Source organism: Octopus bimaculoides, chromosome 3 (genome assembly GCF_046866305.1).
Source record: "Octopus bimaculoides isolate indiv1 chromosome 3, ASM4686630v1, whole genome shotgun sequence".
Lineage (NCBI taxonomy): Eukaryota > Metazoa > Mollusca > Cephalopoda > Octopoda > Octopodidae > Octopus > Octopus bimaculoides.
In genome coordinates this window covers 165,455,903-165,477,867 of record NC_142930.1, presented here as the reverse complement: position 1 = coordinate 165,477,867, position 21,965 = coordinate 165,455,903, and the positions used below count along the sequence as shown (strand labels likewise).

The 21,965-nt window shown below is 38.9% G+C and overlaps 2 protein-coding genes across 2 annotated transcripts in view; one reads left to right on the top strand and one right to left on the bottom strand.

Annotated features, from left to right (window-relative positions):
• LOC106877337 (telomere length regulation protein TEL2 homolog) overlaps nt 1–1,716 on the bottom strand; it is a 30,105-nt gene extending 28,389 nt beyond the window's left edge. The window contains exon 1 of the mRNA XM_014926214.3: nt 1,146–1,716. Within this exon, the coding sequence (XP_014781700.1) occupies nt 1,146–1,561 (416 nt within the window). The 5' untranslated portion in view covers nt 1,562–1,716. The remainder of the gene's footprint in view (nt 1–1,145) is intronic.
• Nucleotides 1,717–5,699: 3,983 nt separating this feature from the next.
• On the top strand, nt 5,700–16,331 carry LOC106877338 (dynein axonemal light chain 4). Its single transcript, XM_014926215.3, has 3 exons — nt 5,700–5,920; nt 10,950–11,033; nt 15,953–16,331. The coding sequence occupies exons 1-3, from the start codon at nt 5,849–5,851 to the stop codon at nt 16,115–16,117; spliced, it is 321 nt and encodes a 106-aa protein (XP_014781701.3). The 5' UTR covers nt 5,700–5,848; the 3' UTR covers nt 16,118–16,331.
• The last annotated feature ends 5,634 nt before the right edge of the window (nt 16,332–21,965 follow it).

The following is a 21,965-nucleotide window of genomic DNA, read 5'->3' as shown; positions in this document are numbered from 1 at the left end:
TGTTAAAATTTATCTCCAACGAATTGGTTATATTTCAACAATGCCCAAAATATTTTGATCTTTTCAATACAATTCCTAATACTACTTAATCATAAAAATAGGAGTTTTAAGACATCGAAGGGTTGTGAAGGTCGCACTCCCTGGGTAAAACAGGAATCAAAGGGGTCCAAGAAATGGCTGAGAGGCACAGGTTGTGAACTCGGTCTATCTCACCAAAGAACAAATGAAATGAAAGTAAAATGTAAAACCGAAACAAAACGAAATATCTGAAGGAAATAAATTCAACCCAAACCAAAATTGGAAACCGAATGCCGTGTAAACCGAAGGGTAATCAGGGCCTGTCCAGTCGAGACCATCCTGCCTTTTGTGGGTAATATCCCTGGGACTGCATTATCCAATGTGTACTTTATTTAAAAGGAAGGTACAGTGCGGTTTGACGAAGACTTGGCTGCTATTTCTAGTCTAATGGAATAGGTAGTATAGAGGGTCACTCGTTGAGAGAAGGGGACTCTTTTACTTGGATAATTTCTGTTCATCGAAGTTTCGAGCGTGTCGGACAAAATGCTTATCAGCATTTCTTCCGGTTCTTTACGTACCAAATTCAAATTCCACCGAGGTCGACTTTGCCTTTCATCCTTTCGGAGTCGATAGAATAAGTACCAATTGAGTACGGTAATCGACGTATCCAACGCCTAAAATTGCCGGCTTTGTGCTAAAATTTAAAACAATTATTATTATTCCTTATATCTGTGGGATTTGAATTAAGTTCCGAATTCAAATTCTGCTGACGTCAATTTGGTTTTGATAAAATAAAATACCAGTCGCATAGGGAGATCAATTTAAACTATCATACCTTCCCCTAAAATATTTGTGTTATTATGTCGATGTCGATGTTAAAAAATGATACACATTATTTTCAGAACCAAATTATCTCTGGTACCCCCGTTTCATACCTTCTACTCTAGGACTAAATTATCAACGTGGTTGATTAGGAACAACCCAGAAACAAAGTTGCTGAGAAACGCATGAACCTCACAACACAGCATTTACCCATTTATCTATATTTATAAATTTGTTTGATCACTCGTAGCTGTTGGTAAGAAATCAATAACAATGATAATTAATAGTAATCGATATAAACTTACTTGGAAGAACAAATATGATGCATAAGACTTAGGAAGGATGCGGAATGGTTCCCACGTAAGAATACGATTTTTAAAGCAACGTCCAGTTTGGTTTTGTCCAGTTTTTCCACCCATTCAAGAGAAAGTTTCGAAAGAAGAACATCAACAAAACGCGAAAAATGGTTCTGAAGGAAACAACTTCTTGCTTGAGATTTTTCGCCATAACTTGGAAAATACTGGTTGAGTAAGGGATCACTGGAAGCCTGAGCCCTCCTGGTTAAACTACCTTCGTCTCCTGCAGTAATTTTAGAAGCTGAAATAAGGGCCACAACAGTGTCCAGGGAACTCATCACTTGATAGGGGTCGGTACTTGAGAGACCCACATGCAGTTCTTTCAATAAATTAAGAACTTTACCGTTTATCTCTGGCTTCGACATGGTTAGGCTTTGTTTAAGCTTATTATGGGGATCGATATATTAAAGGGATTCTATTAAATATGGATTTAAATCATAGATTTACTGTAAAGATTGATAAGAATCACAGAAGAAAGTAAAACCGCGACATCTTTATGTCTCAATGTTTACAAGCCATTGAAAAGTACGGATGACGAAACGGGAAATAACTTTGTATATATGGTAGCAGCAACATGTCATAAATTTCGTTCTTCGTAAAAGTTTACTGCGTTTCTACATAATTATTCTTTTCTTTAATAAATAACCGACACATCAGTTGTGTTCCTTCTTGAGAACATGATATATTACAAAAGACCCTTATAGGTTTAAAATCAATTCTGCGTTTGTCCAGTAATTAAACTTTATTAAATACAATGTGCAACTGTAAACGGTTGGCTATTTTTTTTTTTTTTTTTCGGCTGGTCAAGATGCTTTCGCAGACAAGACAAATTACAGTTAACACATAGTTTAGGCAATCGAAACAAACGAAAGGAAATCGACCGGAAGTGATGACATGATATCTCGTAATTTGTGAAATCCTTCGACATGACATCTCCAATTGGTAAAACCACTAAATTTTATAAACGAAATTCCCTTATTATGCCGCATTTGCAGGTACATACTTGCACAGTACCTTCTAATGATGTCAAGTATATTAGAAATAACGAAGTTACCCCGATCCAAAGTATTCTATCCAGCAACGAACCACTATGAAAGCAATTCGGCGGCTTACTTGTATGTCGATGCATGATAGCCACCACACCTACACATGTGCAAGGCAACAATCTTGCACGACTACTGAGCAGTACATAAGGAATTGATAGGAAATGACGTTGTTTCTGTTGATTCGCATTCTATATATTGGTTGTGCTACATAAAATGCTTACATGAAATTATCAGATGCCACTGAGAAAATAACATTCTTCCACGGCTCCAGGGACCAATTCTGTAGGTTTTTGTTCCACTCTGAATGCTTTGCAACGTTTGTTTTTGAAAGCAGTGACTTTCTGATTGCAGCTCTCCCGTGAAATCTGGCTTTGTGCAGTTCCCGGCAAACAGTTTTTGTGGAAACTGAGTTCTCGGGGTGGTCATTAAGCTCTGCAGTAATTCTGGGAGCTGTACTTTTGTGATCCTTTCTAACAATATGTGTAAGAGTCCGATGGTCCCTATCTGAAAGTTTTGATTTTCTGCCAGAGTTTTGTTTCAATGAGGAAGTTTTTCCCTCTTTCTCAAAGGCTGTCATTACTTTCAAGACAGTAATTCTTGATACACCAAACATTTCGGCTTCTTTTCATTACGCTAGCGCCTGTCATACGAGCACCAACAATTTGACCACTTTGAAAGTCCAATAGATCTGTCATTTTAATGAATTTTAATTATCTTTTTCTGATGATATTTGAAAAGAAGCAGCAATTTTAGCAAAACATATTAAGCAACACTAATAATGAATGAAAAAAACATAAAAACAAACAAGCTTTTGATGGTTTTATAGATATTTTCAAAATTATGATGCTATGATGCTAGGTGTTACCATTAATTTGTCCAACTCTTGTAGATATGTGTGTGTGTGTGTGTGTTCTTTTACTCTTTGACTGCAGCCTTACTGGAGCACGACCTTTAGTTGAACAAATCAACCCCAGGACTTATTCTTTGTGAGCCTAGTACTTATTCTATCAGTCTCTTTTGCTGGACTGCAAAGTTACAGGGATGTAAACACACCAGCATCGGTTATCAAGCAATGGTAGGCAGACAAACAGACACACAATTACACATACAATACATATATATATATATATATATATATATATATATATACGACAGGCTTCTTTCAGTTTCCATCTACCAAATCCACTGACAAAGCTTTGGTTGGCCCAAGGTTATAGTAGAAAACACTTACCTAAGGTGCCACACAGTAGGACTGAACCTGAAACCATGCGGCTGGGTAGCAAGCTTCTTACCATACAGCCACTCATGCGCCTATATACATATGTGTATAAAGATATTTTATGCACAATATACAATGAATCAGAAGGCCTGGAATACATTTAAATATTAGAAAAATTCCAGCTGTAAAAGAAATATAACAATGGAAACATATTTTCTCTTCACTTTTGATATACAAAAAGACAAATAAGAGGTGGGAGTGTCCTGACTGACCATCCCATAGCTTGTTGACTGTTCCTCAGGGATGTATCCAGTTTCTTTCCTTTGTTCATAGCATAAAATATTCATCTCTTATATAAAGCAGTCCTAAATTAGGCTAATACCAGAAGGGAACCAGATATATCTCTTCTGAGGAGCAGCTAAGTGTGAAAATAGTCCATCGCTCTCCGTATTTCCTGAACATCAAAAGCATAGAAGGAATGTTTACATGCTCACCTTTCTGTCACTGCCAGGCTTTCTAACACACACACATACATACACGCACACACATACATACACGCACACACACATGCATGCATACATATTGGTGTTCCAAATTCCAGAGTCAGAACAAATAGGGGCCCATGTATTAGGTAACAAAGTGGGAATATTATTATTTATACAATAGCATAATCCCAAGAATGCCAAATTACAAAATGGTTCCTGTGTGTGTGTGCGTCTTTGCTTGGCTGTCTATCTTTCTGTCTGTTTGTCTGTCTATCTATCTATCTATCTGTCTGTCTATCTATATCTATCTATCTATCTATCTGTCTGTCTGTTTGTCTGTCTATCTCTCTATCTGTCTGTCTATTTATCTGTCAGTTTCTCTGTCTGTCTATCTATCTATCTATCTATCTGTCTGTCTATCTATCTGTTTGTCTGTCTATCTATCTATCTGTCTGTCTGTCTGTCTATCTATCTATCTATCTGTCTGTTTGTCTGTCTGTCTGTCTGTCTATCTATCTGTGTCAGTTTCTCTGTCTATCTATCTGTCTGTCTATCTATCTGTCTAGAGAGAGAGAGAGACAGATTCTATAAGGAACTTTAATATCCGACACATTTCCTTCCTTTTTAATTTTACTGAATAGGAGAGTTACGGTATTTGCCCCCAAAATTGTTAGAAAATATTTGTACTTTGACCCCTGAAAATATTTTGTTTCCGGGTCAACATCACGACATCATCATTTATTTGTCTGGCAGTAAACTGTCTCGCTTAATTAAGAGAGATTTAATCCAGCATAAACCAAACACTCTTGATAAATATTTGAAAAAACAACAAACAAACAAATAAAAACGGTATATTTTATTTATCTAACGTAATCTGATCTCAGAGTGTGATACTATTTATAAAGATATCAAATATCAAATGTCTGGATTTCCAGTTGAGATTTAAACAGCAGCATTAGACATATGTATATATCATTCGTGGATGGTTAATTAACGCTAGAGACAGGGTGGAAGTGGGTGAAGAATCGTTCGTGTTTGTCTTGTATACACTTATGCTATAAAGGAATTGAAACAATTCCAATAATGTAATCAAAATAAACTTCGGAGTGTTCTCAACTCGCTGGAAACATGCGTCGTTCGATGGTGCTGTTCTTCCTTGGAAAAATATTCCAAAATTTTCCGTCACCTCTCGAACAATTTGCCGAAGCTGATGTACCTATGTATCGTTGTATAAATCAGCACAACCCCACCTCCTCCGGCATTAGTCATAGGGAGACAGACTGGAGTTTTGGAAAGGAATCCAGACAGTAATTTTACGTCTCCAGGGAAGTTCTGACTCAGCCCCCGTTCAATAAAGGGCATTAACTCTTGAGCAGGTGCTCTGCTTAATTGCATATTAATTTACATATTTTTATGGTGTCTGTAATGTTTAAACCGGTGATTATTTAGCAGCCGGTGGTTGTATTACTAGATGTTATTTACTACTGGAGGTTTGGTATCGTAGTCTCTTCCCCCACCACCCTCGTTAAGCATCTTACACCCCTACCTACTTCATTCTCGGTCGACAATACGAAACGTGATACAATCACATACTAATATTATGTTCGGACACCTTCGGTAACGGGTTTATTTTGTTTTTCTATCCTCCGCCGTCACCGCTAACCTCAGCAATTCAGTGGAGGCCCACATAGAGTTAATCTACTGATAAATAAAGCTTCGTAACAACCTCAGTGACAAAGCCTCGGAGTGGCTTCGCATCTGGTTACTAACCACAAACAGCCCGGCTTAACATCAATAAACAAACATCGACCGACATTGCGATAAACGACTTAGAGATCCGAGAAGGGTGCAAAAGATCGCTGCGAAAAAGTTTCCAGACTCGCCGTGATCTTCGTAGAGGCCATGGCAGAAACCACAGAAGATAAGAAGGAACCAGAGACTAAACGAGCTGCCCACACATACCCACTTATACGAGTAAGTCGCAGATTTTTGATTACGATAACATTTTTATCTTATCTAATTCCATTTGCATTCATAAATCTTTGATTAGATTCCCGAACTAAATTTTTTTATTTTATTTTATGCTCTGTCTAATTAACTATAAAGCTTTATACCTAATTAATTATAATTATATGATGTTACTCAGCGTACCGGCAAGTTAAATCCGTGATCAGGGTTCGCTCACCACCCGCTTAAAGCTGTTTCATTTGCATTTAAAAATGCATGAACGTCACACCATCTCATTTTCCCTTATCCTAAATGTGAAACTTTGGGTCTATGTAAGGAATCAATACGTTTGAATTTAATTCTTTTTAAAAAATCGTTTGACTGACGACACTTGGATATTAAAGACCCGAGTTTATTTATTTATTTTTTTATGTGGAAGTGTGCGTTATATTGAAATGTTAAACTCGGCGAATCTACCTCACTTCCAGGTTTCGATTCCTGGTTGGAACAGCATCATTCCATTAAAGGTTTAACCCTTAAAAAAAATCTAACACAAGAACACAAATTTTGATGGACAGGCAATGAACAACTGTTCCTTTGTATATGACTGGTATGTATTTTCATGATCCTGGGAGAATAAGAAACGAAATTGATTTTGACTAGATTTCTTCTCAAAAGGCAAAGGACCATTCTAAATATAACCTTTCCTAGATAATAATAATAATAATAATAATAATAATAATAATAATAATAATAATGATAATAATAATAATAATCCCTTCTAGTTTGGCACACGGCCTGAGATTTTGAAGTGTACCAGTTGAACAGTGGGATCGATTACATCAACCCCAGTGTTCAACTGGTACATTTTTGTATCGGCCCTGAAAAGACAAATGACAAAGTTGACCTCAGCAGGATTTGATCTCAGAATGTAAAGAGCAGGAAGAAATGCTACTTAGCCTTTTGCCCAAAGTGTTAACAATTTTGCCAGCTTGCTGTTTTAATAATAATAATAATAATAATGATAATGATGATAATAATAATAATAATAATAATAATAATAATAATAATAATAATAATAATAAAGCACTCAGAGAGCGCAAACCTCCGCCAAGGCAACACCAATGTCCTCTCAACGATTAGCCAGCGATGATTTTTAAAATAAGAATATCTGAAATAAACTTGATTGCTCTCACAAACGAGAATGTTAAAATTGAACATGACTGCTCTCAAAAATTAAGTAAAAAAACAAGAAAAATAATCCAGAATCCTTGTCCAGTACTGGATTGATCCCAAAATCTAATCAGTTCGTACCAGTCATGAGGTCAAACATTCCTGAAAGTTTCATCCGAATCCATCCGGCAGTTCTTGAGATATCTTGTTCACGGACAAACAAACACAAGTGAAAACAATACCTCTGCCTTCATCAAGGTAGAGGTAATAATAATGACGATGATGATGATGATGGTGATTTCTTTTATTAGCCAGGGGGGCATAGATGAGGAGGACATCACAAGGACAGTCTACAATTTATGTGGGAGTTTGCATAAAAGATGAGGGGAAGGAAAAGGGCTAGATGGTGAAATGAGATAAAAATATACATGGTATACGAAAAATATGATAGCATGAATGATTCAGTCCTTCTGATATAGAAGAACTTCCAATTAAGACCAATCAAGGATCCCCAGAGATCCAGGATTACCCTCACCACCAAAGCACGGGCCCACGTCCAACCGTTGTTCTCCACTCTACAGAGGCATACTTAAAGTAGGGCCATTCACTCTAACCATTTTTCACAAATTCACTGGGAGATAGCATTTCTTCTCTACTCTCATTTCCCTTTCCAAATGGAACTTAGAAGAAGTCAATGAGGGCTGAACATAAAGTACTAATCAAGACCTGGTGTTATTGTCATCCATTTACACTCTTCCCTCAAGATTGCCAGTCTTGTACCAAAATTTATTATTATTATTATTATTATTATTATTATCTTGTTTTTATCATCATCATCATCATCATCATCATCATTGCCTCTGCACAGCTTCTAACGCGGGAGATGTACTACGGAGTCAGCTGTTCACTATCACTGAACTAAGGTAACACCTCTTATTTTTCGAGCACCTTCCGGAGTATTCGAACGGTTCCAAATAGTGTTGTTTTCTGCAAGTGCTTCACCCTTATTGCAGCTCCTATTTGTTCCACGTACTTCTCGAGATTTTTGATAACTGTTCCCAGGGCTCCGACAATTATTAGTACTACTACCACCGTTTTCATCGACCACAACTGCTTAACCTCCCAAGTTAACCTGTCATACCTATCGACTTTTCTTTCTTCCTTATCGCATACCTTGTTGTCAGCTGGGCATGCTATATCTATGATCCAGCATAGTTTACTTTCTTTCTCAATTAAGACTACGTCTGGCTTCCTATTCTCTATCTCATGGTCGCACAGAATCATAAAATCCCACAGGATCTTTGCATTATCATTTTCGATGATGCCTTCGGGTTTATGATCATACCAATAATTATTATTATTATTTTATGTTTATTATTATTATTATTTTATGTTTGAGTTTTGCTTTGCATTTGTACAAGTTGGATCCAAGTCTCACCCAGAGACCTCAAGAGACAAGTCAGAAGTTCTCTCTTATTATTATTATTATTATTATTGAGGGTTTACAAGTAATATGTCAGAGATATTTATCATGTAAAAAGAGAAACACAACCGTAGAAATGTTGTGTTGAATGTAAATATCAGATATAGAAGATATGAGGGAGAGAGAGAAAGAGAGAGAGAGAGAGTGTGTGTATAGACAGCTGCATGGATGGCTGAGGGGTGAATCACATTTAGGATCAGTTTCAGGTACATTTGGGAACCAGTTCCCCCCCCCCCTGCCACTGCTGCTTTCCCCTTCAGAATATAAATATCTTCACCATTTTACTTTACTTTTTATAACGAAGGAAATCACTTTTTATATCACTTCCATAGCAACCGCCCTCACTCTATCTCGCCCAGTTTTGGGCGTTCTCCCTTCTCAAGCCAACCCTCCCAATCTCCTCCTCCACCTGTCCCCTCCACCTTTCCCCCTACCATCGCTCAACAAATATACAGTATATATATATATATATATATATATATATATATAGATATATACACACACACACATATGCACATATCATCATCCCCATCATCATCATCGTTGTTTAACGTCCGCTTTCCATGCTCACATGGGTTGGATGGTTTGACTGGGAGCTGGCAAACCAGAAGGCTGCACCAGGCTCCAATCCAATCTGGTAAGATTTCTACAGCTGGATGCTCTTCCTAACGCCAGCCATTCCGAGAGTGTAGTGAGTGCTTTTACATGCCACCAGCACGAGGGCCAGTCAGGCGGTACTGGCATTGGCCATGATCAAATGGTGCTTTTTACATGTCACCTGCACAATCTAAATAAAGATAGTTATGGCCAGTTTATAGGAAAATCTGAAGATTTTGAAGAAAGGTTATAAGCCACTGGCCATGGGGTTTTGATGAGACATATGTAAAGCTAAGCGCGAGTGAGGTAAATGCAGTAAAAAAATGGAGGGGGGGTGTTAGTGGAGCCCCATTTAAGCAGCCCTTCAGAAATTGAACCCCCTTATGATACTCCCTGGGAGTTCATGGCATGAAATTCGTTGTCATTGCTCCGATTTGGTCACCAATGTATTTAGTTTAAATGCAGTAAAAATAGGGGAGGTCAGTGGTGCCCCAATTAGGTGGCCCCTTTAGGACATTCCCTGGGATTAGGGGAGTTGCTGGTTTGAGTTTCGTTGTCCTTGTACCAACAGTCTAGGAGGAGTTAACGAACATAAAAACATCATTCAAATTTATAACAGGATTAGGAATTGTATAAAAAGAAAAATTGTTAAAATATTTTGTGTATTGTAGAAGTAGAAACAGTTTATTGCAAATAAATTATAACCGCAAAATTTTATTTGGCCCCCACCTAAGGGTCACGTGGACTCTGGTTGAGAACCATTGACCTAATCCAGTGGTGTTGCCCACCTCCAGTGGGGCAGTGGAAAATTCCAAGGGGGCATTGAAGAAAAGTGGGGCAATAATAGAGTAACAAGTCATGTAAAAAGTGGGGCTTAATGGGATGGTGATTCATGTAAAAGCAACAAAATAATGGGTTCGTTTGGTTAAGTTTTATTTATGAAATACAGTTGCTTTGAGTTTGCTTCAGAGAGAGAGGTCTATGTGTGTGATGGTTGGTTGGGGTGGGGGTGCTAGGAATGTGGCCTTGATGTCAAGGGGGCGGCAACCAGAAAAAAGTTTGAGAACCACTGGTCTAAACCATTCCTACTAATGAAAAATATGGAAATTTCTCTGAAAATGTAGGATTTAGGAAGTTTCAACTGAATGTTTGGAAGTTTCTAGGAATAATAAAAATAGTTTTAAAACATATTAATCTTTTATTTTTTACTTGTTTCAGTCATAAGACTGCGACCATGCTGGAGCACCACCTTGAAGAATTCTGAACCAAATGAATGAACTCCAGCACTTTTGTTTTAAAGCCTGGTACTTCTATTGATCTCTTTTGTTAATGGGGATGTAAACAAACCAACACCTGTTGACAAGCAGTGGTGGAGAACAAACAAATACACACACACACACACGATACGATGGGCTTCTTTCAGTTTCCATCTACCGAATCCACTCACAAGGCTTTGGTTGGCCCAAGGCTATAGTAGAAGACACTTGCCCAAGGTGCCATGTAGTGGGACTGAATCCAGAACCACGTGGTTCGTAAGCAAGCTACTTACCACACAGCCACTCCTGTGGCAACAATGTTTTTTTTTTATAAATATTATTTCTTTTTGTAATTATTAATTAACGTAGCAATTTATATAGTGTACTAAAACAGGTATGTGGTTGAAAAATTTTTTTTAAAACCCATAATTCATCACAAAATCAGCTCACAGATGCAAAAAGAAAGATGGTGGAAAACGGGAGTTGTTAGGCAGAAGATTAATAATGATGATGGGTGAATGTCTTTTATTTTTTTTTTTTATTGCAGCATTCAGACATGATGGATGAGATGAAGACTGAGACAATGGAGCTTTGTGTTACGGCTTGTGAGAAGTTCTCCAATAACAATGAAGTATGTCTTTCCCCCTCTCTTCTTCTCTTTCACTCTTTCTCATCATCATCATCTCTCCCTCTCTCTCTCACTCTCTCTCTCTTTGTCATATTCTCATCATCATCATTATCACAATCAATCAATGTCTGTTTTGTTTCTGTGCTGGCATGTCTTGGACAGCTTGACTGGGAACCAATGAGTTATGGGGCCACATTGAGTTCCAGTGTCATCTTTGGCAGGGTTTTCTATGACTGGATGCCCTTCCAAATGCCAACCACTTTAGAAAGTGGAGTGGATGTTCTTTCCATGCCGCCAGCACCAGTAAGGTTGTAATTTAAACTTGCAGGGCAGAAATGACCAGGGAAAAGCTGCCACTGCTAAGAGGGAAGTGTTTGGAACGGGAAGGTGGAGCTGGGTGGTGGTTGTTTTTTTCCTTTGCATCATCCAAACTAAAGTATGTTGACATTTCTTGTTTCCACAAATGATGCATCGATGTTCCCTATTTTAGCATCACTGCAACAAATTATATATGTGTATATATATCATCATCATCATCGTTTAACGTCTGTTTTCCACGCTGGCATGGGTTGGACAGTTTGACTGGTGTCTGGCAAGCCAGGTGGCCACACCAGGCTCCAATCTGATCTGGCAGAGATTCTACATCTGGATGCCCTTCCTAATAAAGCCAACCACTCAAGAGTGTAGTGGGTGCTTTTTACGTGCCACCACCACAGGAGCCAGTCTGGGGGTACTAGCATCGGTAATGATTGGTTGGTGCTTTTTGCATGCCACCAGCACTGGATCTAGCCAGGGGCACTGCCCCCAGCTACAGTATTGGCTTTACTTGACCAGGCCCAGCTACGATATTGGTTTTACATCCTCACCAGAAATAGGGAAAGAGGGCGGCTTATAAATGCCAAAACCTACCCAGGCGAAGAATGTACCCCACAACATAGATTAGTAGTTAGCGACTTTGGGATCAAGGCAAAATGGGTGCCCAGAATTAGACAGGCTTGGAGGAGAAGGGTGTGGAAGCTTAAAGACCCTGTAAATGGACAGAGACTTAGAGACAAGTTACTTGAAGCATTTAACGAAATAGAAGGGGATATAGCATCATACAACGTGGAAGACAATTGGAGATTTCTGCGGGACAACCTGTTGAAAGCCACCGACCAGATTTGTGGGTGGTGTAAGGTCCCCTCCTGACCCAGAGTAACGTGGTGGTGGAACAAGGAGGTAGACAGGGCTATTAGACAAAAGAAACAGGCTTGGAAGGACTGGAAGAATGGTGGTAGCAGGGAATTGTACCAATGTGCCAGAAGGGAGGCTAGGCGACAGGTTTATTTAGCCAGAGGGGAAGCAGATAAGAAAAGATTTGCCAATGTTCTGCGCCATGAGGACCAAAGACTCGAGGTATTTCGTGTTGCAAGACAGTGTAGGAGAGAGAATAGTGATGTTGTAGGAGAGAAATGTGTTCGCATGGATGATGGTACGCTTGCACTAAATGAGGATGCAAAGAAAGAGGTCTGGAGATGCCACTACGATAGATTGCTTAATAAAGAGAATGAATGGGAGGAAGAGAGCCTGCCGTATGTCGACCCAATAGAGGGACCAGCTATCCGAATTGATAGTACCGGGGTAGATAAAGCAATTAAGAGTATGAAGACCGAGAAAGCCCCCGGCCCATCAGGAATCACTGCAGAAATGCTCAAAATATCTGGCAGTGTTGGCTATAGCCTAGTCACCCGTATTACGAACCAGGTGATACACGAAGGAGTCATACCCAATGACTGGTGTAGCAGCATCATAGTCAACTGCTACAAAGGTAAAGGTGACGCTTTAGATACAAATAATTACAGAGGCATCAAGCTGTTAGATCAGGTTATGAAAGTTACAGAGAGGGTCATAGCCCAACTAATTAGGGAGTGAATCAATTTAGATGAGATGCAGTTTGGGTTCGTGCCAGGTAAAAGCACTACTGATGCCTTATTTCTAGTGAGACAGCTGCAGGAGAAATACCTAGCTAAGGATAAACCTCTGTACCTGGCTTTCGTTGACATGGAGAAAGCCTTTGACGGGGTCCCCCGATCCCTTATCTGGTGGTCAATGAGGAAACTTGGGATAGAAGAATGGTTAGTGAGAGCTGTGCGAGCCATGTACAGAGATGCTGCCAGTAAGGTGAGGGTTGGAAATGAGTACAGCAATGAATTCCGGGTAGAGGTAGGGGTCCACCAAGGTTCCGTCCTCAGCCCCCTCTTATTTATCATAGTCCTCCAGGCAATCACAGAGGAGTTCAAGACAGGTTGCCCCTGGGAGCTCCTCTATGCTGATGACCTTGCCCTAATTGCAGAGTCACTATCAGAACTCGAGGAGAAGTTTCAGGTGTGGAAGCAAGGACTAGAATCGAAGGGCCTTAGAGTCAACCTAGCAAAAACCAAAATCCTAATAAGTAGGAAGGTAGATAAAACACAAACCCCTTCAGGTAGATGGCCCTGCTCAGTATGTAGAAAAGGAGTAGGTAGTAACTCTATAAGATGTACCCGGTGCAAGCTATGGACACATAAGAGGTGCAGCAACATCAAAGGCAGGTTAACTAGCAAGTTAGTTTTTGTTTGTGGCAGATGTTCAGGTGCAATAAAGACTGTAAACAAACAGGAAACAACTTCTATCTCATTCCAGGGTGAAAAACTAGAGGTAGTCGATAGCTTCCGCTATCTGGGCGACCAAGTTAGTAGTGGGGGTGGGTGCGCTGAAAGTGTAGCTGCTAGAATAAGAATAGCCTGGGCAAAGTTTAGAGAGCTCTTACCCCTGCTGGCGACAAAGGGACTCTCACTCAGAGTAAAAGGCAGACTGTATGACGCATGCGTACGAACAGCCATGCTACATGGCAGTGAAACATGGGCTGTAACTGCTGAGGACATACGTAAGCTCGCAAGGAATGAAGCCAGTATCCTCCGTTGGATGTGTAATGTCAATGTGAATACCCGTCAGAGTGTAAGTATCTTGAGAGAAAAGCTGAACATTAGAAGCATCAGTTGTGGTGTGCAAGAGAGACGATTGCGCTGATATGGACATGTGGTGAGACTGGATGAGGATAGCTGCGTGAAAAAATGCCACACCCTAACAGTTGAGGGAACCCGTGGAAGAGGTAGGCCCAGGAAGACCTGGGCTGAGGTGGTGAGGCAAGACCTTCGTACATTGGGCCTCACCGGGGCGATGACTACTGACCGAGACCTTTGGAAATGTGCTGTGCGTGAGAAGACCCGGCAAGCCAAGTAAGATCGTTACCAGTGCCCCTGGACTGGCTCTTGTGCGGGTGGCACATGAGATGCACTATTTTGAGCGTGGCCGTTGCCAGTACCGCCTGACTGGCTCCCGTAGGATTTTCGAGTGAGATCGTTGCCAGTGCCCCTGGACTGGCTTGTGCGGGTGGCACATAAAAGACACCATTTCGAGCGTGGCCGTTTTCGTGCGGGTGACACGTAAAAGCACCCACTACACTCTCTGAGTGGTTGGCGTTAAGAAGGGCATCCAGCTGTAGAAACTCTGCCAAATTAGATTGGAGCCTGGTGTTGCCATCCGGTTTCACCAGTCCTCAGTCAAATCGTCCAACCCATGCTAGCATGGAAAGCGGACGTTAAACGATGATGATGATGATGATGATGATATATATATATATGGTGGACTCTCCCGTCAAAGATGATGTATGAGCATTCATCTTGTGCTGAATGATCTGCTCAAATGAATTGTTTCTAGTGATCAAATGTATGTGCTGTACATTAACTTGCTTCTTCCACAAAGTCGACATTGTCTGACCAGGTGCACACAGGTGTACCATGGGTCAGGTGTCGAAGTGATCACATAACAACATGAGATGAAGTGTTTTGCTCAAGAACACAACATACCACCCGGTCTAGGAATTGAACACACGCACACACATATTGAATATATATTCTTTTCTAATCTAGGCACAAGGCCCGAGATTTTTGGGAAGGAGTCCAGTCGATTAGATCGACCCTAGTACGCAACTGGTACTTAATTTACTGACCCTGTAAGGATGAAATGCAAAGTCGACTTCGGCGGAATTTGAACTCAGAAGTAAAGACAGATGAAATACCACTAAGCATTTCGCCCTGTGTGCTAACGTTTCTGCCAGCTCGCCGCGTTAAATGATTTCAAATTTTTGCCACATGATTCAGGATTTTTTACAACAAGAAATTAGGCTTAAAATCTTACCAAATTCTAATCTCGAAATTTTCTCATTCAAAAGACTTTAATTTTTACTTATAGTAAGAGTTACCTCCCATGTTCCATTTTGCATAAAAAAAACAACGGAAAAGAAATTTTGGTGATTAAGATAAAATACGATAAATAATATAGAGCAGAACACATGAGTGAATTTATTTTGTATAAGAACATAAGATTGGTGTTGCTCTAAGCTATTTTTATTTAAAATTTATTGAGAGAAATTGAATTTTAAGCAAAACGAAGAATTCTAAATTTCATTCCAGAACGTGTCAGATTCTCTGCAGTTACAGAACATACACACACTCAAGGTAGAGTGTGGGTGTATACATGAGTGTGTTTAAGTTTGTGTCTCCTTTTCGTGTCATCATGCAATAGTTATAAACGAGAATGTCTGTCATGCAAGCGGTGCCCGTTATTTCTAGTCTTTCGTGGAAAACACGCCCAGACACGAAAGGTGAGAGTATAGCTTAGCGGTATTTCGTCTTCCATTACGTTCTGAGTTCAAATTTCGCCGAGATCGATTTTGCCTTTCATCCTTTCAGGGTCGATAAATTAAGTACCAGTTACACACTGGGGTCGATTTAATCGACTGGACCCCTCCCCCAAAAATTTGGGCCTTGTGCCTTAAAGTAGAAAAGACTACTTACAGTTGTGTCCCCTTCACTGAGTCCTATTTTTCTCTTTTGTTGCAGACTGCTGCTAAAATGATTAAAGAAACGATGGACAAGAAATTTGGTGCTTCTTGGCACGCTGTGGTTGGTGAGGGTTATGGCTTTGAGATAACACATGAAGTAAAGAATTTATTGTATATGTTCTTTGGTGGGAATATTGCTATTGTCGTTTGGAAATGTTCATGAATAACAACGAATATTTTTATTTTTAATTTTTTTTTTCACTTTTTCAAATTTTTATTTATTTATTATTATAATTATAATTTTCCTTTTTATTTTTTCAAGATTTCTATATTTTTTTAAAGAATAATTTAATATTACAGCTTTGGTAAATATGAGAAAAAATTGGGACCAAAATTTTTTTTTTTTTTGGCTTTATATTAAAAATATTTTCTCTCTCTCTCTCTCTCTCTCTCTTTTTATAACAAAAATTTTATATTTTGAAATATTTTAGAATCCTGCCCAGAAAACCATGAAAAACAATCCATCTTCTGTGGAGCATGTTAACAAAATTAGATTAAATTGTTATGGCCCGTTGTGCCACCATTTACTGTAATACCATGTGTGTGTGTGCGCATATATATATATATATATATATATATATATATATATATATATATATAGGGTTATAAAAATTCAATAAAGTCACTGCTGATTCATATAACATTCGTAATTGAGGGAACCTTGAACTGCTAGAAATAGCAGCCAGATATTCTTCAAATCACAATGTCGTCAAATAAAACATGATGGCCAAAGTTGGATTGCCTTTCATCTTAGGTTAGCTCAGTCAGAGGTGACTGTGGTTAAACATTAGCAGCAACAACAAATACTACTACTACTACTACTGCTGCTGCTGCTACCACCACCACTACCACCACCGACATTAACACTTCATGATGTGTATGAGTAACACATTCCCTATGTTCTATATTTAAGAGATGAGGAATTATGTACATTACTTACATTTGACAGATATTTGTCCTCATCTTGTTTGTTGTTAACACGTTTCAGCTGATATACCCTCCAGCCTTCATCAGGTGTCTTGGGGAAATTTCGAACCTGGGAATTAAACTCGGAATCTTGGGGTTAGTAGCCCGTGCTCTTAACGACTACTCTCTTAACCACTACACGAGTACTTGGCATAGTGAGTGGTTAAGAGCGCAGGCTACTAACCCGAAGATTCTGAGTTCGATGCCAAGCAGTGACTTGAATAATAATAATAATAATAATAATAATAATAATTACATCGAAAAATACCTTAGGAATGAGAACCCAGGTTTGAAATTCCCCCAGGACACCTGATGAAGGCTGGAGGGTATATCAGCCGAAACGTTGTGTTAATAACAAACAAGATGATGACAAATATCCGTCAAATGTAAATAATGTTCCCTGTGTGTCTATTTTTCTGCTTGTCTGTGTGTCTGACTCTATCTGTCTGTCTGTCTGTGTGTATGTAGATAGGGTTAAAATGCAAGCTGTGCCCTCATGGATCACATCTACTTATTCCAGTATATTCCAAATCTGCTTGTAGATGTTGTGTATCTGTGTGAGGTAGGTGTAAGAGTTGAAAAACACTGGAAAATATTTCCTGTAATATCAAAACAGGAGATTGGAAAATGTTTTGATATCTGTCCATCCATCTGTCTGCCCCTCTATTTGTACACACACACACACACACACACGTATACAAAGAACTATATGTGTGTTTGTGTATCTACATATGTATGTAGGTATGTATAATTATCATCATCATCATCGTTTAACGTCCGTTTTCCATGCTGGCATGGGTTGGACGGTTTGATTGGGGATTGGCAAGCCAGGAGGCCGCACCAGGCTCCAATCTTATCCGGCAAAACTTCTGCAGCTGGATGCCGTTCCTAACACCAACCACTCTGAGAGTGTAGTGAGTGCTTTTTAGATGCCACTGGCACGGGAGCCATTCAGGCGGCACTGGCATCGGCCACATTCAGACGGTGCTTTTTACATGCTACCGGCACAGGAGGTCATAGAATATGTGTTTCACCTGATGATTTATGGAACCCAGTTAAATAGACCATCAGTGCTTTTAGTATTGAGTCAGCACATCAATGTGCCATTGTTTTTCTTAAACCTGCTGTAAAATAATAACCTCAATTTAACACATATATACATATGTGTGTGTGTGTACGTATGTGTGTATGTGTACACACATGCACACACATTCATTCAAAGCTGTTGGTTCTTACTCTTGGTGAGTCATTACTTATTGCAATACACACATATTTTTTCTTTATGGTAGGAAACTTAATTACCAATGGTTCAAAAATCACTGGGGAGGGTGCCATGTAAAAAAATGCATCCAATCTACTCTGTGGAGTGGTTGGCATTAGGAAGGGCACCCAGATGTAGAAACCATGCCAAAACAGACAATGGAACCCAGTGTGGTTTTCAGCCTTACCAGCTCCTGTCAAACCATCCAACCCATACCTATCTGGGAAATAGATGTTAAATGAAGAGGATGAGATCACTAAACCTGGCTCTTCATTCCATTTCATCACTATGATGCAGGTTTAGGGCTTGAAAGTTGTTTTTTCTTTTATGTCTACCACAGCATGGTCTGTTGTGCAGGATTTCACTCACAGAATCGCAACTAATTTGCATATTATTTGCGACTTCACCAATATACAGGCGCAGAAGGGCAGCAAGCTGGAAGAATTGTTAGCAGACAGGGCGAAATGTTTAGCGGTACTTTGTCTGCTGTTACGTCCTGAGTTCAAATTCCAGTGAGGTCAACTTTGCCTTACATTCTTTCAGGGTCGATTAAATAAGTACACACTGGGGTCGATGTAATCGACTTAATCCCTTTGTTTATCCCTCTATGTTTAGGCCCCTGTGGGCAACAAAGAGATAAATATATAGGCACAGACATGATTGTGTGGTAAGAAGCTTGCTTCCCAGCTACATGGTTCTGGGTTCAATCCCATAGTGTGACACCTTGGACAAGTGTCTTCTGCTATAATCTTGGACCAACCAAAGCTTTGAGAACGGATTTGGTGAACAGAACCTGTAAGAAGGCCGTGGTGTGTGTGTGTGTGTGTGTGTGTTTCCCCCTTAAGCAAGTGTTTTGTCCCCTAACTTTTTCCCCTCTAAGCGGGCCCAGGCCACATCCTGGTCATGACTCCTGTGTGCCCCTCTTCTGACACCATTTCAGCTCCTTGGATATCGGAGACTTGTGCATTTAAACTTCTTGGAGATTTCATTTCGTTGGAACTCCTCTCTGTTGTCTCAGCTTTCAAAAACGATATTTGACAGAAGGAATAACGTTGGTTGTCGTCTAAGGTGGTGGTCACATTTGTTGTTGAGGTTTCATGTTGGAAACTGCACATTAGTGACGAGAGAGGGACACCATGTCTAAGAATGCATGCGTAATTAATTTTATCACCGATAGGAAAAGATATATTAATGTATTGCAGGTAATTAGTGACTGATTAACGAATAATCAAGAAACATTTCTTTCAGTCTGGTTGAGAAAGCTTCAATGTTATTTGATCTATCAACACCACCTCCATCATCATCATCATCGTCCTTCTCATCATCATCATCATCATCATCATCATCATCATCATTATTTATTCATCCAGCTTTATTGCTATTAACTTTCCCGCCTTCGATGTCTCTCTCTCTCTCTCTCTCTCTCTCTCCATACCAAAAACTTGTACTAAAATATATTGTCAAACTTTCAATAAAGAATACCAAAAACAAGAAACTTTCGGAGTTGTCTCCCATCAATCATGACCTGCATTTTTTGTGGTGTTCAGAGTGCGGCAGAAAAACCTCCCTTACTTTATATGGACATTGTTGTGGGGTTCAGCAAGACAGGGAGATGGTATTTGTGCCTTAATATAGTTAATACTTTATCATTTGTTTTTAGTCAGTTACGATTGTGGTTTACACCGATGCACATTTTGTATTTGCTATGAAATCATTTATCCAGAACAGTGAATATGTGGGTATTTTTTTTCTGCACTCGGTGTCCTGTTTTTCTTAAGGCAGCGTTGTTTGTGTAATCATCAGCGTGTCGGACAAAAGTCCTCGTGTGATCGCGAGCGTGTCGGAGTCGAGGAAATAAAGTACCAGTCAAGTCCTCGGGTCAATGGTATTGATACCCCCCCCCCTTCACTTAGAATTGCTAGACTTGGGCCTCAGTTGGAAACGATTATTATTTTTTTTGTTTTAAAGAAATCATTAATATTTGTCTAATTAAAGCTGTGCATGGCAGAATCGGTAGAGCATCGGATAAAACGGCTTGTGATGACTTTTATCTTTCATCTGTTACTTGTTTCAGTCATTAGACTGCGGCCATGCTGGGGCACCACCTTGAAGAAGTTTTAGTCAAATGAATCGAACTCAGTAATTTTTTTTTAAGCCTGGCACTTATTTTATCAGTCTCCCTTGTTGAACTGCTAAGTTACGGGGACATGAATACACTAACACGAGTTGTCAGACAAACGCAGAAACACACACGCACACACACGACGGGCTTCTTTCAGTTTCCGTCCACCAATACTTGGAAGTTTTTGTCTTGCCTAAAATAAACTGGCCTTCATTCTAGTTAAAAGACGGTGGCTTATATGTTTGTCTGTTTGTCAGTCATTGTGTCTGTCTGTCTGTCTACCTGCCTTCTCTCTCTTTCTGTCTGTCTGTCTGTCTCTCTCTGTTACAAGGAAAGAAAACTATGAATGTCTGATATACGATAGGGACTCTTGCGACCGTCTCCGTTATACGGCAAAACAAGAAGACTGAAATGAAATCAGTCTGGGTGAAGGGCAGAGTCCTTTTTTTCTTTTTTTCAGTTTTTGTTGTTAAACACTTCGATTTAAAAAAAGATTTTAATGACCGTCCCTACCAGGAACAAAATTTATACATACTACACACACACACACACACACAAACGCACACACTAGCACTCCGTCGGTTACGACGGCGTGGATTCCAATTGATCCGATCACCGGAACGGCCGTCTCGTAGAATTAACGTGAAAGTGGTTGAGTACTCCACTGGCACAGCGTGGCACAGGATATGATAAAACTGGCCCCTTTGAATAATAGGTACTACTCATTTTTGCCCGCTGTATGGACTGGAGCAACATGAAATAAAGTGTATTGCTCGAGGACACAACGCGCCGCCGGGAATCGAACTCACAATCCTACGACCGTGAGCCGAATGCCCTAACCATTAAACCACGCGCCTTCACATACGTGCGCACACACATGCACGCACGCGCACAAAAGTCTTAATCCAAATCCTGTTGCCAGTTTTAAGGTTTTGTTCACTCGTAACTTACTTTCGCCCATTTTCGAAATCCTACGCCCCCGCCGTGAAATTATCGACTCCACCACAGACAGACACACAGGTCGACCAGAGCCTTATGAGTCGGTTTGGTGGACGGAAACTGAAAGAAGCCTGTCGTATATATATATATATATGTATATATGTATATATATATATATATATATATATATATATATATATATATATATATATATATATATATATATATGTATATATATATATATATATATATATATATATATATATATATATATATATATATATATATATATATGTATATATATATATATATATATGTGTATGTATATATATGTATATATATATATATATATATGTGTATGTATATATATATATATATATATATATATATATGTATATATATATATATATATATATGTGTATGTATATATATATATATATATATATATATATATATATATATATATATATGTATATATATATATATATATATATATATATATATATATATATATATATATATATATGTATATATATATATATGTATATATATATATATATATATATATATATATATATATATATATATATATATATATGTATATATATATATATGTATATATATATATATATATATATATATATATATATATGCATATATAAGCTGTTTGTCTATCTATCTATCTATCTATCTATTCATACATACATATATATTTCTTTATTG

Bases quoted from the DNA above. Each gene is read 5' to 3' on its own strand.
- LOC106877338 (XM_014926215.3), top strand. From the start codon at position 5,849: ATGGCAGAAACCACAGAAGATAAGAAGGAACCAGAGACTAAACGAGCT. The intron at 5,921-10,949 runs GTAAGTCGCAGA...TTTTTATTGCAG, and splicing joins ACACATACCCACTTATACGA to CATTCAGACATGATGGATGA. The intron at 11,034-15,952 runs GTATGTCTTTCC...CTTTTGTTGCAG, and splicing joins AGTTCTCCAATAACAATGAA to ACTGCTGCTAAAATGATTAA.